The sequence below is a fragment of the Panicum hallii genome, chromosome 1 (genome assembly GCF_002211085.1).
Source record: "Panicum hallii strain FIL2 chromosome 1, PHallii_v3.1, whole genome shotgun sequence".
NCBI lineage: Eukaryota > Viridiplantae > Streptophyta > Magnoliopsida > Poales > Poaceae > Panicum > Panicum hallii.
In genome coordinates, this window is record NC_038042.1 from 52,538,665 (window position 1) to 52,555,741 (window position 17,077).

The window sequence follows — 17,077 nt, forward strand, 5'->3', positions numbered from 1 at the left end:
CGTTTGGACACCAATTAGAAGTATTAAATAAATATAGGCTAATTACAAAATTAATTGCATAAATGGAGGCTAATTCGCGAGATGAATCTATTAAGCCTAATTAGTCCGTAATTTGATAATGTTGTGCTACAGTAAACATGCACTAATGATGGATTAATTAGCTTAATAGATTCGTCTCGTGAATTGGTCTCCATTTATGCATTTAGTTTTATTGTTAGATCATATTTAGTCCCGGTAATTGATATCCAAACATTCAATATGACATGAATTAAAAATAAATCACCGGATCCAAGCGCCTCCTAGTATTAGTGTTGGATATTGAAGCATGAAGCACGTGACCGTTCCATACTGCTTCAGCTTCTTTTGGCTGCGGCTGCCGCTGCAAGCAGCCGTAGCCAGCTGAAGCGAGCAGCGAGAGACGGTGATGCCAATTTGACAATTTCGTCTGAAATCGGTTGTTCTGGCCACTGAAGATAACTGGGCCATCCATAGGTTGACTGCGGGACAGCTACTTCAAAGGAGCTGGATGGTCGAGCCTTGCCATTTTTCTCGGTCAGTTTTGCTGTCTTCAGGCGTCACGCGTGACATACGGTGTTGCATACTTGCATGCACTCATACCACGAGGAAATGGATGCGCATAATAAAAAAACTGAAAAGGGGCTTCTCCTCCTCTTTTTCTTCGATCAAAGTCTTCGCCTCCTCTCACGGTTTGGTTTGGGCCCCCAGCCGCGAGAATCGAGGCACGGCCCCCTGCCCTTTGCTTGAACGCAACAGACGGGGCCGCCCGCCAATTGCCTCTGACACGAGTCCCATGCCGGCACGAAGTTGGTCGCGTTTGGCGCTCGCCTCGCCGCTACCCGGCGGACACTTGGCGGTGCCGCGGCCCGCGGGTGCCACCTCGCACCGCGACGCCGCGAGAGATCTTTGCCGGCCCTACCGCCATGGATGAGCTTGTGGTCATGGCGCGCCCGCGCCGACTCCCGAAGCCTCCGCCGCACTTGGGAAGACGCTCCAGCTCACGTGTGGCGTCAGGGCGTCGCCACCGCCTGGCCGGCGGCGGCAGATGTGGCTGGGAAGGGAGCACCCTGCAGCCCTCTGCGGGTCTTAGCTGTCGCGCCTACGGCGGTACACGTCGGCTCCGGTTTGATAACTTGGCATCATCAGTCGCCGCCGTTCACTGCGAGCATCGTGTCATTTTGCTCGCCAGGATATTTTTTTGGTGCGACGAAGAACAGGCTCCTAGCGTGGTGATGTGGGAAAAGGTTACGCTCAAGCTTAATATATGGTCTCCTACCGTATTTGTTTCGCTAGGATAAGATTTTGATGAAGAATTGTTCCATTAAACCCTCTCTCTCTTTTTTTGAGAATCCATTAAACCCTCTCTGAATTGTAGGGTATTGGAGTCCTGTAATAAAGTTCCCTACAAATTCTATGGAAAAGGATTGAGTTCTTACAAATCCTATGAAATTCATAGGCTTGCTCTATAAAGATTTTTTTTAGAGGTGCTCTATAAAGATTTTTGAGGGATCCTAAAGAGGTCGAACCTCATGAAAAGTTTCCTTTATCACTATACTCCATCCATATGCCCATAATAGGTCCCCATGTCTTTTTATTCCGTAGAATTCAAGATGTTAGCACATCCTACCCGTACGTTTTTTTTATCCCTGTGTTTCTAGAATTTTGCATTCCAATTAGACCCTTAATATACAGTTTTTATAGTACAAATATGATGATAATAGATTCGTATTAAGCAATACTTTATTATGATTATAATTTTGTATCACATAAATTAAATATTATTTGACTAATTCTTGGTCAAAACTTTATCCTAACCAAATGAAATGCATGATCTCAAATGCAGGGGATTTGGCATGCTATTTGCTTATTCTAAACTCAGGATCATATAGAAGTATTCCGTGCTACCACTTTTTCTAAGAGAAAACATCAGTACATCACACTACTTTTTTTTGAAGAGCATCATACACTACTGGCCACGCAGGTCAGGGAGGGCATGGGCGTTGCACGCTGAAGCGTGAGGCTGGGCCGAACGACGCTCACACACTAGGAGATGTGAAAGCCTGCCTTAGCAGTGAGATTTTTTTTAGATTAGCTGGGCTACTCGGCAGGCCAAGCCGCCGGCCGAATGAACCCCTGCCTGCGTGCAAAATTGCGACTAAGATTTTTTTTACCAAGAGCAAATCAAATCCTACTGGCCCACTCCATCTAGAGGTGGTAACTCATTATTAGCTCTGGTGGTCTCTTCACAGTCCAATTTAATTTTTATATATTTTTAACTTAAAATTATATAAAATTAAAACTCGATCCTATTAGAATCCTAATAGGATCCGGCTCTTAAATTATCACCTTTATCATCTTCCATCACACCACGCCAGGCCTTCAGGCGCTCAGGTTCTACCCCAGTGGACCTGCTCTGCGTCTCTGCCAGCAACAACCAGCTGGTCGGCAGGAGCGCGAGAAAATCACACTTAAAATCTATGTCACTGCGTGTCCAAAACTCAGCTATTTTTTTTAAAAATCAAACAAAGCAGAAGAGCTGCCATTTATATTAAAAAAATAACAAATAAACTCCAACCAGTTAGATCAAGACATCAACCTAAACTGCAGCCAGTTGGACCAAGACATCAACCGCACACAACTCTTGCAACTAAAACAACTCAAGTGAACTCAGCTAATACGTTCTAGGCTTTTAAGGCAATCAATTCTAGGCGTTCACAATTGCGCAGAACATTTCAAATCATCAATATTAATTGTACTAAATATCGCCTAACACCATGAGCCTCTTATTGCAAGAAATATCAGGCCTCACAAAAGTGCCATTAAGTATTTGGAGTACTCGGCAAAAGCAAAACTCAAAACAAGCCTGGTGATGCATAACACTCTGATAGTCAGATGCTACTGGAATGCCGTTCATCAAAATTGTGCTGCTAAATTAGCAGGTCAGGATATGGCAGTTACATCTGAAAACCTCGAGGGGCCAACTGAATCCGCAAACCCACGGACTGAGAGTTCTGGCACAGAAGTATCCCTGTGTTGCAGTAATCCATGATCGATGTAGACAACAACTACTGTAATGTCATCATGGAAGAAGCGGCGCACTCCCTTTTCAACTTTCTTGAGATCGTCATATCTCATTTCCCTCTTCTGCGCAGCTTGTTTCAATGCTGCTCTTACTAGTCTCTTTGCAATTCCCTATCAGAATTATGGACATTAGACTTGAAGCTTTCTAATATGGAGAACTAACCGTTGCCACTTAGGCCTTTGCCCAAAGACCAACGGAAAAAAAAGATTGATTTATGCACATGTAACTGTAAGTAAAGATACCAAAGACATACTCTTCGTGGATTGTTGTAGACAATTTCAACAGCTTGCTGATTTGTCAGGTGCTCCCAAAGACCATCAGTTGCAAAAATGATAAATTTATCTTGTGGGTGAAGCGCTCTTGTACATATAGAAGGCTCTGCTGTAAGAACAGGCCGGCGGAGAGGCTCAGGAAGGCGGAAACGAGTAATGGAGGGATCAAGAGCAAATTCCCGCCTCTTCAAATAAGCATCCCCAATTGTCCTTGAAACCTATAAGCAAAAACCAGGAGAAATGACCATAAGGACATCATTAAGTTTGGCACGAAATTCTCTTTCCAACAAGCTAAAATATTACTAGTATGTCACCAAGAAACAATAAACCTGTGAGTTCAATTTACCGAGAAAAAAAAAATTAAACCTCAAGCACCCTACACCTTTTACACCAAAAGAATGTATTTGTTGCGGTAACAGTTGTTCACCAACCTGAATTATGCCCTTAATGCGCCAAACACCATGCTTGAGAACAACAATCTGAGAATCATCTGGATGACGTGATATAAGTTCCTGCCTCACTTCCTCCACACTTGCATTATGATCTATTGTGAGTGGCTCAGCAACAATCTTGTTTGATCTACCTAAACTGCCAACTACAGCCCTGGAATCACCTAGATTAGCCACATACAGCGTCCCTCTCCATATGACACCAACGAGACAGCAGGATCCAACTGCTGCAATCAAAGGCTTTATAAAACGTGTTCTCCGCACAAGCGTCAAGAATCCTTCCTCAGTAGCAGAAAATGCACTCCGAACAACGTCCTCAGTTATTGTTCCATTTTCTTGAGCAAGTCCTACAAGATAGCAGAGCAGAGGATATTATTTTAGCACAATGAGGATAATTGGATCAGTCATAGTATGTTTGCCATTTGCAATGATAAGAATCAGGTCAACCAGCAGGTACTTAGAAGCACCTCAACAAAATAAGTCAATCAGCTAGAATTACACAGCATCAAGTTGAGCAACTGAACACAACAAGAATCTACCTAATCTGCTATTGCCAAGGACCACGAATACTGATAGCTCGTCCAATGATCAGAATCCACTCAGTCACTGGCAAGAGTATTGCGTTGTCCATTTCTGCTCATGAAACAACAGCATACTTAATGAGTGGAAGTAATCCATCATGTATTGCACCGAGAAAAAAAAAAGCTATCAACAAAGGTAGCTACAATTTTCCAAAGATGAAGAGTTCATATTCGAGAAATAAAAGTTCTAATTTCCCTCAAGGAAACATTAGCCACACCATTGGCAAAAATGCAGCTGTTGGCAAAACAGCTCTAAGAGGGAATAGTGGCCGATCAAAAAATGGCAACACAAATTGCAACCGACAGTCAAAGGTCACTATTAACAGGAAAAATATACCGTCATCAATCAGTCTGCTAAAAAGGTGCAAAACCTTGGGAAAAATCATCAATGTTCTACAATTGAATTGAGTGCTTCATTCACAAGTTGAGGGCGGTGAGTACTTACGGATAAGGTGTGCGAAGAGGTGGTCAGATATAAAGCGGGAGGCCTCGGCGCCGCCGTGGCCGTCGTAGACGCCGACGAAGGTTGCGGCAGCGCCTGTCTCCACCTGGCTATGGTCCTCCAACGTCTCGTTGGCCTGCGCGACGGCGAACGAGAACTCACCCGCCGCGTGGCGCCCAATGTCCCGCGACCAGAGCAGGTCGTCGGCGACGCCGCCGCGGCCATTGTCGCTGCCGTCCTCATCCTTCCTCGTACGCGCGTGCCTCCGGACCGGGCCCAAGCACGCGGCAATCTTCGTCAGCCACGACCACATCCCTCATTTCCCTCCTGCCGCGCCGCTCCCGGAACCCCAGAACCGCACCGAATGGGGAATTCGCCCCCCCTTCCTAGCGTGTCTCGGAGATCAGAATACCCAAGAACCAGCAAAATTCACCTGCGACAAGACGAAAATTAGAGGTGGAAGGGCAATTCCCCGTCCTTGCACGTGAATACTACAGTTTTTTTTATTTCCAAAAAAAAGAATACTACAATTTTTATTCAGATTACTTCTCCTCGAAGCACGAGAATCGCAGATTGGGAAAGAAAAACTTACCGAGACGCCCGCGTATTCGTGCAACGATCGGAATTCGCCTTATGGAACCAGAGAAACCATCGGCTCATGGAGATTTGACTCTGGAGTTCGGATCGCCAGTGGGGTGGGGGCGGAGACCGATCAGTACCTCGGTTTGGAAGAGGTGGACAGGCGGCGGCTCAGCGTGAGTTTTGCAGGGGACCGGATTAGCAGAGGAGCGATTTATAGACCCATTTTGCCGGAACGCCCCGGAGGTTTGAGGTTATTTACGAGCGTGGCAGCCTGGAGAAAAGTGCAAGAAAGTGTACCGAAAGGAAAGGCAAAAGCGCCCACCTGTGACCGCGACTGCAATCGTTGGATTGGGAGGGGCCTTGACTCGAGAACATCTTTCCACCCTCCCGCCGTCCCGCCACCTCCCATGCTCCCATACTCTCACTTTCAGAAAGCACATCAAAATATGCATGAAAAAAATATCCAAAAATACAAATGAGTAGATGATGCAAAGATGCGTGTTCTTGCACAATTTAAGAACAAACATAAGTTTGTGTAAGGAGAAACAAAAAAGAGAAAAATCAGCATATTTATTGGGTTGGGTGCACTCTTTATGTAAATCCACAACTCACACCTATTGACAGGTTTATTTGTCTTTTTTTTTCTTCGAGTACAAAACTCTTTTCAACCTCAATTTTTGCATGAGCATGCATCTTTACATCATCTATCCATTCATATTTTCGGTTGTTTTTTTCGTGCATATTTTTATGTTTTTTTGGAAGTACGGGAGCACGGGAAGGGGTGGGAGCACAGGAGACGTTCTCCCCTTGACTCTCTCTGGCTTCTGCAGAGGAGTGCACTGATTATTTCACGCGTACACTTTTACCAGTTTCTGGATTATGCATTTCTTGCAGTGCTGGGGCAAAATGACCGAGAAGAAGAAGCGCCCATCTCGATCCTGAAATACTTGGACGGTTCGGTAACGTCATCAATAGGTTGTAGGTCATCTTTACCTTAAAGTTGTTTTGTTGCCACACTGAACTGTATTTTCTTGTCTGGATAGTTTGCTTGCTTCCCTGCGAACAGCAGTCTGAAAAACTCTGCGTCGGCCCTAAGCGGTGAGCTCCTCTGGTATATGGAAGGCACTGAGGATCTGAGCGGTGGCAAGGTTACAGCGTACACAAAACCTTTCGCTGTCAATCAACAGAAGCACTCACGATTCTGTACAGAGAAACGGTGCAGCAAGCAAAAGACTCCTCGCCGATCCTCTGAGCTCCAGATCAGGCCATGATGTGAAAAGAGCGCGAGAAAAGCGCAGAAAAAGGCGCCCACGGAATGAGGTCAAGAGCAGCAAGAACCCCGCGCGGGAGGGGAACTGGACCGGACGGCCGCGTCACCCAACACCGAATGACCCAACCCCAACCGTAACAAAAAGTCAAAGCCACCCACGGCCGGAACGAACGGACGGCCATGAACGAACCAAAGCACGCAGCAGAAACTTCCGGAGCAAGTCACCCCAGAGGCTGTGCGTCCGCGTCACCGCTGCATGCAGAGGACCGGCCGGTTTTCAGCTCGGTACGATGCCAGGAGGAGAGCGCCGGCCGCGATAAGCAGGGCTAGCGATAGATAGCCGTCGCCGCCTCCTGGCTCCTGCCCACCGGAGGCGTAATTATGTAAAGCGCGCGCGGCCCGCGGGCGAAAGGGAAAAGCGCAGCGAACAAAGCCCGCGCGTCACCGGCTACCTGTGAGCCGTGTCCGCGCGCACGGCGCTTTGATCGTGCACGCAGGAGTGGTCCAGTTCCAGCCAGGGGCGGCCTTCAATGAACGCGCGTGCGCGTGGCCTGTTTTCTCTGAGGTCTTGCAACGTCTGTCGGGCATGCAACGGCCGGCGGCCCGGGGGGTAGGCAGTAGGCTGGCGATCTCCGGCTCCGGCGATCGAAAGGCGCGGCCGCTGATGTGATAAGGCCGGGCAGGGGAAGTTGGGGTGGTGCAGATCGGTGGTGGGCCGCCCCCCGGCGAGGTCAATGGTCGCTGTGCCTCGAGAGCGGGCGGCGAGCGGTGGCCGTAGGGATGTAGCGGGCGGGCGGGCGCAATGATGGCGGGCGGCAGTGGTGGCCGTGCGCGCGCGGGTCTCGAGGCGGGACGTGACCTGTGATCCGAGTCAGAAGGCACTAGCGCGCGCCATTTCAGCTTGGGTCGTAGGAGCAGCAGCATGTCTCTTCTTTCTTTGATTTGTCCAGATCCGGAGATGACGAGTGGCGCGGTCAGCCCCTCAGCGGCGTACGCCGGCAGAAGACCGTGCAGTGCCTTGCTTTTGCTTCCCTTTCTGAAAATCGCCATCCCTCACTGCTCAAAGCCGATGGCCGATAACTGACGCTGCTAGGCGATCGCTCGAACCGTCTGTGAGGTTTGACCCCGGGTCTCTCTTTTCAGCAGCAATGCTTGCAGCGGCGAGGCGTGGGTTCGATCTTGGGTGGTTTTCTGGTTCCGCGTCTCTTTCCTCTACCTACACGCTCACACCAGCGCTCCTTAATCGTCGCTGAACCTTCCCGTGAGCAAATTAATCTGCGACTCCGCGAGAGGACTTATCACATGGCAGTGCTACGAGAGCAGTACGTCAAGCTGGTGGGTGGAGCTTCAACTCTGGTCAACTTTTCATCTCCGAAGAGAGATCAATTCGATTTCGGAAATCGACAAACCAATATGAAAATGTTGAGCGGATGGCCATTTTGGTTTGTAGTATGGGCCAATAGCCTAGTATTAAATAATGTCGACGCAACATAAGGAGCAGAAGGTGGCCCGTGGGCCTTTCGCGATTTGAGTCATAGAATCGGCCTTGTCAGGCGAATGTAATTAGTGCTGCTACGTTCTTCGAAAAAGGAAAAACCGTGCCGCTACTACTAATAAAGCACTAAAGCAGGAGGAGAAGCCATGATGGCCGATAAAGCTTTCTGGGTTGAAATGGATCCCATTCTCATCCGGTGACGACCAGCGTGTGGGCCGTGCCGTCGAAAGTTGGCTTGCTGCCACCACCACCACCATCCAGTCAGTCACCAGACCGCCTCTTTCTCAGCGCCCATCATTTCCACTCCACTCCACTCCACTCCACTTGGCACTCGCCCTAGAGGAGTACTGCTACTGGCTGCAGTTGGCCTCCTCGAGCGGCTAAAACGTCCACGGGCCAAGCCGCAACTAGCTACAAGCTTCACTCCTCGATCGGGGTCCATGTCCGTGCGGCGCCCGCATGTCAGCCCCACAAAGGGTGCCGTCGCGCGCGCGCGTCGAGCGGCAGCGCCCCTGATCCCCCGCCGCCGCACGTAGCCGCTTGCGGTGCGCACGGTTGGCCTGTGGTCCTTGGTCCTCCGACGAGTCCGTCCGATCTTACTGGTCAGTTCAACAGCACTTCGACTGAAAAACGGCCTCCAAAGTCGCTGCTGCTAGCGCCTAGCAGATCTTCTTTGGGCAGTTACTGAAAAGACTAATGCTAATACTAAACAACAAAAAGGAGGCGTTGCAAAAATTGTAATGCCCCACACGACAAGGTCGTTGCCCAATGCCCACGCAATGACGCAAGTAGGGTCTTTTTAGATGCACTCAAAATTCCAAATTTTTACAATCTCTCTCCGTCACATCAATTTTGGGACACATGCATGGAGCAGTAAATGTATGTAAAATAAATAACTAATTGCACAGTTTAATCGTACATCACGAGACGAATCTTTTAAGCCTAGTTAGTCCATGATTAGATAAAATTTGTCAAATACAAACGAAAACGCTACAATACCAAATGTTATAAAGTTTTACAATCTAAACGGGCCTAGAATTCTTGCGGACTTTTGTTTTTTGTGGAAATAACGTCACTCAACAAATGAACCAAATGAGGGAAACCTTAGCGCAAAAGAAATCAAAAGCAGCCGGCAGGGAAAAAGAAACCGACCAAAACCTTTCCTGCACGACTGGATGATGTATTTGTGATTTGTTGCGGCAGCAGCAGCTGCGCTGACAGTGGCAAATAGTATATCCTCGCCCGATCCAACGGGAGCAGCGCCAGCCAGAGGAGACGCAGCGCGACCGCAGCAAAGCAGCCTTCGCTTCGCTTTCCTCGCGGCGTGACCGCGAAGTCGCCGTGAACCCTCCTCCCCCTCCCTCCCCTCCATCCAGGCCTCCAGCGCTCAAGCCCCGCCGTGCTCTCTTATCCCCCGTGAGCCCCGACATCCAGGCCCCGCCGCCAATCCGCACCCGAGGCGCTCGCCCCTTCCCGCACCTCCGATTCCGCCTCCGTTCGCCCGCCGCCCGCCCGCGCGTCTCGTTTCCGCGCCGCGGCCTCCTCGCCTGGACACCGGAGGAGGCCGTGAGGTACATGCGCGAGGGGTCGCCGCGCCCGCGCCCGGGGTGATGGGCAACACGTGCGGCGTCACGCTGAGATCCAAGTACTTCGCCAGCTTCCGCGGCGGCGCGTCGCAGCGGCATGACGCGGCGGGGTACGCCCCCGTCGCCACCTCCGCCGCGGCGGCCGGTGACCCCGCGCCGCACGGGAACGGGAAGCGGGCCGCGCGCCCTGCCGAGGCGGGGCCGGGGGCGGCGGCGGACGGGTCCGCGCCGCCCCCCGCACCGGGCATGCGGCGCGGGGCGCCGGCCCCCGCGGAGCTCACGGCCAACGTGCTCGGCCACCCGACCCCGAGCCTCCGGGACCACTACGCGCTGGGCCGCAAGCTCGGCCAGGGCCAGTTCGGCACCACCTACCTCTGCACGGACCTCGCCACGGGCGTGGACTACGCCTGCAAGTCCATCGCCAAGCGGAAGCTCATCACCAAGGAGGACGTCGAGGACGTGCGCCGCGAGATCCAGATTATGCACCACCTCGCGGGGCACCGGAACGTCGTCGCCATCAAGGGCGCGTACGAGGACCAGCAGTACGTCCACATCGTCATGGAGCTCTGCGCGGGCGGGGAGCTCTTCGACCGCATCATTCAGCGAGGGCATTACAGCGAGCGCAAGGCGGCGGAGCTTACGCGCATCATCGTTGGTGTCGTCGAGGCGTGTCACTCGCTCGGGGTCATGCACAGGGATCTAAAGCCCGAGAACTTCTTGCTGGCCAACAAGGATGACGACATGTCCCTCAAGGCTATCGACTTCGGCCTCTCGGTTTTCTTCAAGCCTGGTGAGTCACTGTGGGTTGTTGTGTCCATTGCGCTTGTTTTGTCATGACGTTAATTGGTGAAATGTTGATATGGTCTGCATTGACTTAGTACTAGACATGTCTGATGTATGCTTTAGTTTAGTATCGCTGACTGGATTGTTGATATAGGAGGTTCTGTTTGGAAATAACACTGCCGTGAAGACAATGGTGTGCTTTAATTTTATTTCCATGCAATTTTCCAAGGATAATGTAAATTGCAACTGTGAGAAATGATTTGTTGTATGTTGCAATCGTTACTGCGTGTGACACTTACAAATATTTGTTATGCAAACCATTTGTGACTCAATGTCACTTTTCTATTTACTGTTTCAGGAGAATCATGACAATTTGTTATTGAGATTACTGGCACAAAACATTATTAAGATAGCATTGAAAGGGGGAAGCATTACTGAAAAACCTTATTCAAGATAACATTACTGAAATGAATAGCAAAATTTTCTGGCGATTCTTTTATAGCTGAGGGCAAGTTTTGATGGCATTCAAATTGCCGTGTCATTTGTTTCCTTGAGACGTCATTCTAGTCTGTAAAGACAGCCAATACGAAATGCATCCGTTCGATTAGTATGTTGATGTTTTCATTTCAATGATGCACGCCTTTAACCATATTTCCCTTCGTTGTTTATTTATGTTTAGGTCAAATTTTTACCGATGTTGTGGGGAGCCCTTACTATGTAGCTCCAGAAGTGCTGCGCAAACGTTATGGACCAGAAGCTGATGTGTGGACAGCTGGAGTAATTCTTTACATACTGCTAAGTGGCGTACCACCATTTTGGGCAGGTACTGGTTCATCTTTATTTTCTTACTATCCTAAGTGAAACATTTTTTGTTAATTTGTAGTCTGTCAAGTCATATAAAAGGACCCCCACAATGATTTTGACCCAGACTCTGGATGCCAACCCATAGTCATTTTCTAATGGATAGATCATTTTCTCTTCTGGACTGATTTTCTAAATGTACTTGTTGCAGAGACACAGCAAGGAATATTTGATGCTGTTTTAAAAGGTGTAATTGATTTTGATTCGGATCCCTGGCCTGTAATATCTGAGAGTGCAAAGGATCTTATAAGAAGAATGTTGAATCCTCGCCCAGCAGAGCGCCTGACAGCACATGAAGTTCTATGTTAGTTTCACCTGTACAGAGCTTCTTTCTTCCCTTTTCTCTACTAATTTCTTTGGTTTGTTGAACATGCTGTTCTTCTGTACATTTATTTGGTGCAGATACAAGTACATGCTAATCATGATTGCTTGAAATTATGAACAATGATTCTGCACCCATTTTTTAAATTCCTAGCATTGATATCTGAATTACATGTACAATTGTTTGGATATCAAAGCTCAATTTTCTTGTGCTCAGGTCATCCGTGGATTTGTGACCGTGGAGTTGCTCCTGACCGGCCTCTTGATCCAGCTGTCCTCTCGCGCATTAAACAGTTCTCAGCAATGAATAAGCTGAAGAAGATGGCTTTGCAGGTGAGTTCATTTAATTTTGTTTTGGTGGATTATACAGTCTCATTGATTATAGTATGTAACAATGCTTGATACTGCATAACAGTGAAGTTCCTGCCATTTGTCTTGTGAAGTCCAGTGTTTCCACTGGATTAGATGTACATTTCATTACTTTGATTGAGATTACGTAAGGTTATCAATTATGATGGTGGATCAAGAATACTAGTATTTCTGGTACCAGCCCAAGTTATTAGTATTCTTGGTATATGTTCAGTTATATTATATGGTGGCATCATTCTCGAGTCACTGTGTTCTATTGGAGCACCTGTGCTGAGTTTTCTGCTAATAAAGAATTTGTTTTTGCTCTACTAGGTAATTGCTGAGAGCCTTTCGGAGGAGGAGATTGCGGGGCTGAAGGAAATGTTCATGGCAATGGACACAGATAATAGTGGTGCAATTACATATGATGAACTGAAAGAAGGATTGAGAAAATATGGTTCCACACTAAAGGATACTGAAATTCGTGATCTCATGGAGGCGGTAAGAGATCAATTTTCGCTAGGACTTACTTTTGGATTTGCGAGCTGCTATGAGACAGCTTTAGTTTGTTAACAGAAAAGGACCTTCCCTAAAGCTTCAGCCAGTAGTTTTTTCTGGCACGTGTACAATGAGGCATTAATATTTGCATTGGCGTGTTTATGATCAGTATTCTTGGATGTATGATTTGATTCATTTGAGCGAAACATAGCCTGTGACTAGGATTAGGAAATCTGATATGCCATGTATATTGTTATGCTTTGTAGTGTTAAGGTGGTCTCTGTTTGTGCCAAAGCTAGGAATGTTTTGGATAGATCTCTCTTTGATAGAAAGCTAATGCATCTGACTGATCTCCAGAATTTTGCAATTGAATAATTTTTTTCTCATTTTCCTGTTTTTTTAATACTTTATAAGCATGGAAGACCCTAGCAACGTTAGGTATTACTAAAGATGAAGATCCCCCCCCCCCCCCCCCCGAATGATCGGTGCGGCGGTTAGGCATCCTTAGATGAAAGAGTGGTAAGGGTATTAACATCAATGTTTTTTTAAACTCTGATGAACATTTTCTTATATGTTATAGCCATTTTGATCATTTTGATTTTGCATGTCCCCTTCAATCAATAGTCTCCATATTGAGGGTATGAGTTATGATGTACGGATTTTAGATTGAGTACTTTTTTATGAATCTCTGTGGGAGTTACCGCCTGGGTTTGGTATTTAGAATCAGTCATAAACAGTGAATAACTACATGGCAACTGCTTACATTTTTTTTTGTTTTATTTGAATTTTTCAGGCTGATATAGACAACAGTGGGACCATTGATTATATAGAATTCATTGCTGCTACATTGCACCTCAATAAACTGGAACGCGAGGAGCATCTAGTTGCAGCCTTTTCGTATTTTGACAAAGATGGCAGTGGTTACATTACAGTGGATGAGCTTCAGCAAGCTTGCAAAGAGCATAACATGCCAGCTGCTTTTCTTGATGACGTCATTAAAGAAGCTGACCAGGATAATGTAAGTGTACTGGTCTTTGTACAAAATTAACTTCACATTAGATTGGATTTATATTTTAGTTAAAAATGCATGAAGGATGCACTGAGTCCTATTTTATTATCTTTTTAAAGAAAAAAACTTGCTTTTGTAGCCATCCTTGGACAAGAATGCTCTCTGATTAATATATTGAACTGATATGTGCCTGAACTGCATAGTGTAAATTCTTTTTCTGGAAAAAATTTGATCTGAACACTTGCAGATTGATATAAACGTGACCTGAAGATGTATTTGTTTACTGTTGCAGAACCTATAAATTCCCTTGCCCATTGATATATGTGGTATTTCTTCTGTGCGTTGTTAAATCAATATATTTACAACTTCTGTTTGATACGTGTAACTTGTTATATCACCTTGTACAGTGATCGTTTTGTCATACAGCATATGACAGTGACCTGACTACCCTTGTTCTGTTTTTCTTAATCAGGATGGCCGCATTGATTATGGGGAATTTGTTGCCATGATGACAAAGGGCAATATGGGAGTTGGGAGAAGAACAATGAGAAACAGCTTGAACATAAGCATGAGAGACGCGCCTGGTGCCCTCTGAAGTCTGAAGAGAACATCCAAGAAGTGCAGGCTGCGGCCTTTGGAGAGCTTCCAATTCGACACGGACTCTGCCTACAAATTTTTTATTGCTATTTGTTGTAGCATTGTAGGTGTGTGTGTGTTTCAGGAATTCAGGGTGCTGTAGGGTTACTCCTGTTATTACCTCTGTGAAATGTGTGAAAAATTACCACGCATTAGTTGGGTTGCAAAGCCTTTTCCCTTCCACTAATCGCGAGTCGTCGTCATCTGGAGCAGGTCCATAACATAACACCAAAAGATGTCTACCTGTAACCGTGGATATTTGAAATCCTGATATGAAAAGGAGGAATTTGCAAGCTGGTTTATGCATCTGTAGTTCCTAGTTTGTTTCATTGTTTGATCATGCGATGCGATGCATAATTTCATGGTGTGGTTTTATAGACTCCAAATAGTGAGCTTACGGTTTCAATAGAAAAATATTTTGCCTTTTCTTAGGACGCTAGCTTACGGTTCAGTTTTCTTTAATAAAGTGAACTTTCTCTGATAGAATCCAATCTGATAAAATTATAAAAAAGTATGGTATGAAACATTGATACGAGAAATTTCTTGCAAGCTCTGGCTTCTAAGCCTTTTGAGTCTAAAGCAGTATTCTGCTTCAATTAATGTTAAGTTTGGTGTGTTAACTATAGCCAATGATGTGATAAAAAAAAGTAGACATTTGAATTTCCATTTACACGCTTCTAAGTTCATTTCTCTTTTTTTGTACATCCAATATATTAATTATTTTTGAAACATAATATATTAATTATCGACCTGTGAACAATTTGCACACAGTATTCATCCAAATCAGGTAGGCACCCCATGCAGCTTACATGTATGATAAGATTCCCAAGCGTGGCATTGTCAGCTGTGACTATGGCATCAGGAAACAGTAAGGGTAAATTCCTTGTACGGTTCTGAAAAAATAGTAGTCCTTTATTTAGCTCTAAAAAGTTTAAACTCCCTTCTTTAATCCTATTTTTATCTTCTATTCCTTCCTCGACCCGACGTGAGCTCTGTTAGCCAGTTCCGTTAACGCCGTGAAGGCCGACGTTCCCGCCGCCGCGACCGCCCCTGAGCCTGTCGCCCGCACGCGCTGCCCTCCCCCTGCACCGCCGCTCTCCCTGAGCTCCAGCGCGGCCAACGCGCCCTCCACCGTGGCCCCCGCCGGCCCGGACGCTGCCACCGCCTCCACGGCCGCCGACGCCGCGCCGGCCTCCACCGCAGCCTCGATCTAGACGACGACGGAGAGCAATCGCGCGGGCGAGGACGCAGCAGCGGATGGCGGACGGAGGAAAGGGGGCGCCGCATCAAGCGGTGGGCGGAGGACGCCGCGACGGACGGCGGGTGGGGGGAGCCGCGACGGGCAGCGGGCGCAGGAACCGCGACGGGCGGCGAGCGGAGGTCCCGGTTCCCCTCATCCAGCAGCACCACCAGGAGCACCTTCGCGGCCAGCCTCGCCGTCGCCGGCTCCCGCACCGCGGCCACCACGCCGGTCACCACCCCCGCGGGGACCGCCCGCGCCGCCGCCTCCATCTCCCGCTCCACCGCCCGCAGCGCCGCCACCACCTCCCCCGCCGCGAATTTCTCCTCCGCGTCCAGCAGCGCGTCCCGCCCTGCTCGCCCCGGAGCCCACCGCCACCGCCCCTGAGCCCGCCGGCGCCGCCGTCGCCGCCCCTGAGCGTTGCTGCTGGAATACAGAGAGCCGCTCCTCGTCCTCATCTCTTTTTTTTTCTCCGCACGAACCGGCGGTCGCGGCTGCGGGAATGTCGGCCTGCACGGCCTTAACGGAACCGGCTAACAGAACTCACGGTAGGGCCAAGTAAGGGATAGAAGATAAAAATAGAGCTAAAGAAGAGCTAAAGAAGAGAGTTTGAAATTTTAACATACTGTCATTTCTTTCTTTTAGGGTCATCTAACATTCTTAGAGAGATGTTCCACAGCAGAAGAATTGGCTCCAAAATGCAATCAGCACGTTTCTGAAGGACAAAACAATTACAACCGGCAAAAGATACTCTTAAACAAATAATCCTTTTCCGAACATAAGTAATGCAAGCACATGCACACTCACAGAATATGGAACATTTGGCTCAATATACCATGTAGAAGAAAACACCAAAAGAACGGAAAGAACATCTGACCAGCTGTTCTTACATCTTACCCAAAGATGGAGTTGCGTTACTTGCTTGAAGATGCCAATGCTTTGATCTTTTCATATAAAAAATCTTCAATGTCAAAGACAACAGCAACATGTAAACAGTTTTCCATTGAGTGGGGGAGCATGAAGCCAAGTATTAAAGTAACTGCACGACTGACTGAACAAATGCAGTTAACCAAAAAAAAAGATGTTCTTGAAATTGCAGCTAATTTTCCGATTTCGAACAAACGTAGTTGAAATCCATGGCAGGCGACAGTTATCTCATCTTCGACTAGTGATTGAGCTGGTACCCATGGTCGACGATGGAGCATGGGAGAGAGGGGAGCCAACTGCTGCTCTTCATGGCCCAACCGACGAGGTCGCGGGAGAGATAGGGTGGTTGAGGCTTGACAGAGGCAAGGCCCGAGCCCGGATTCTGGAAGGGGCCCGACGGGGAAGAGGCAGCGCTAACGGAAGAACCGGAGTTGTCGCGGCGGCGCGAGCGGTGCAGGTAGCCGCCGGCTGTAGAGAGCCGTGAGGGAGGAGCTGCAGAGGCGATCTATCCGAGGCGGCGAAGTGAGGGTGGGGAGCTAGCTGATAGACGGACTTCGGCGTCGGCGTGAGCACCAGAATAGGCGAGACGATGGGGGCGCCACGGCGAGGTCGAGGCGGGAGACGGGGGCGGCGACGGAGACGGAGACGGAGACGAAGGCGGGTGGAACTTTCGCAAT

The 17,077-nt window shown here is 48.1% G+C and overlaps 2 protein-coding genes across 2 annotated transcripts; one reads left to right on the plus strand and one right to left on the minus strand.

Annotated features, from left to right (window-relative positions):
- Positions 1-2,780: 2,780 nt before the first annotated feature.
- Positions 2,781-5,594, minus strand: LOC112894951 (probable protein phosphatase 2C 25). Its single transcript, XM_025962807.1, has 5 exons — positions 5,437-5,594; positions 4,848-5,277; positions 3,804-4,168; positions 3,354-3,590; positions 2,781-3,210 (listed from the first exon to the last, which is right to left on the minus strand). The coding sequence occupies exons 2-5, from the start codon at positions 5,155-5,157 to the stop codon at positions 2,959-2,961; spliced, it is 1,164 nt and encodes a 387-aa protein (XP_025818592.1). The 5' UTR covers positions 5,158-5,277; positions 5,437-5,594; the 3' UTR covers positions 2,781-2,958.
- A 3,851-nt stretch (positions 5,595-9,445) lies between these two features.
- LOC112887329 (calcium-dependent protein kinase 5) lies at positions 9,446-14,539 on the plus strand. The gene is made up of 7 exons (XM_025953476.1): positions 9,446-10,567; positions 11,240-11,383; positions 11,573-11,725; positions 11,960-12,075; positions 12,424-12,591; positions 13,382-13,606; positions 14,070-14,539. Exons 1-7 carry the CDS (start codon positions 9,802-9,804, stop codon positions 14,190-14,192), a joined length of 1,695 nt encoding a protein of 564 aa, XP_025809261.1. The 5' UTR covers positions 9,446-9,801; the 3' UTR covers positions 14,193-14,539.
- The last annotated feature ends 2,538 nt before the right edge of the window (positions 14,540-17,077 follow it).

Excerpts from the sequence above, each read along its gene's own strand:
- LOC112887329 (XM_025953476.1), top strand. The coding sequence starts at position 9,802 with ATGGGCAACACGTGCGGCGTCACGCTGAGATCCAAGTACTTCGCCAGC. Across the intron at positions 10,568-11,239 it reads CTCGGTTTTCTTCAAGCCTG|GTCAAATTTTTACCGATGTT; the intron begins GTGAGTCACTGT and ends ATTTATGTTTAG. Across the intron at positions 12,592-13,381 it reads TTCGTGATCTCATGGAGGCG|GCTGATATAGACAACAGTGG; the intron begins GTAAGAGATCAA and ends TGAATTTTTCAG.
- LOC112894951 (XM_025962807.1), bottom strand. The coding sequence starts at position 5,157 with ATGTGGTCGTGGCTGACGAAGATTGCCGCGTGCTTGGGCCCGGTCCGG. Across the intron at positions 4,169-4,847 it reads CCTCTTCGCACACCTTATCC|GACTTGCTCAAGAAAATGGA; the intron begins GTAAGTACTCAC and ends GCTATCTTGTAG. Across the intron at positions 3,591-3,803 it reads GCATTAAGGGCATAATTCAG|GTTTCAAGGACAATTGGGGA; the intron begins GTTGGTGAACAA and ends TTTTGCTTATAG.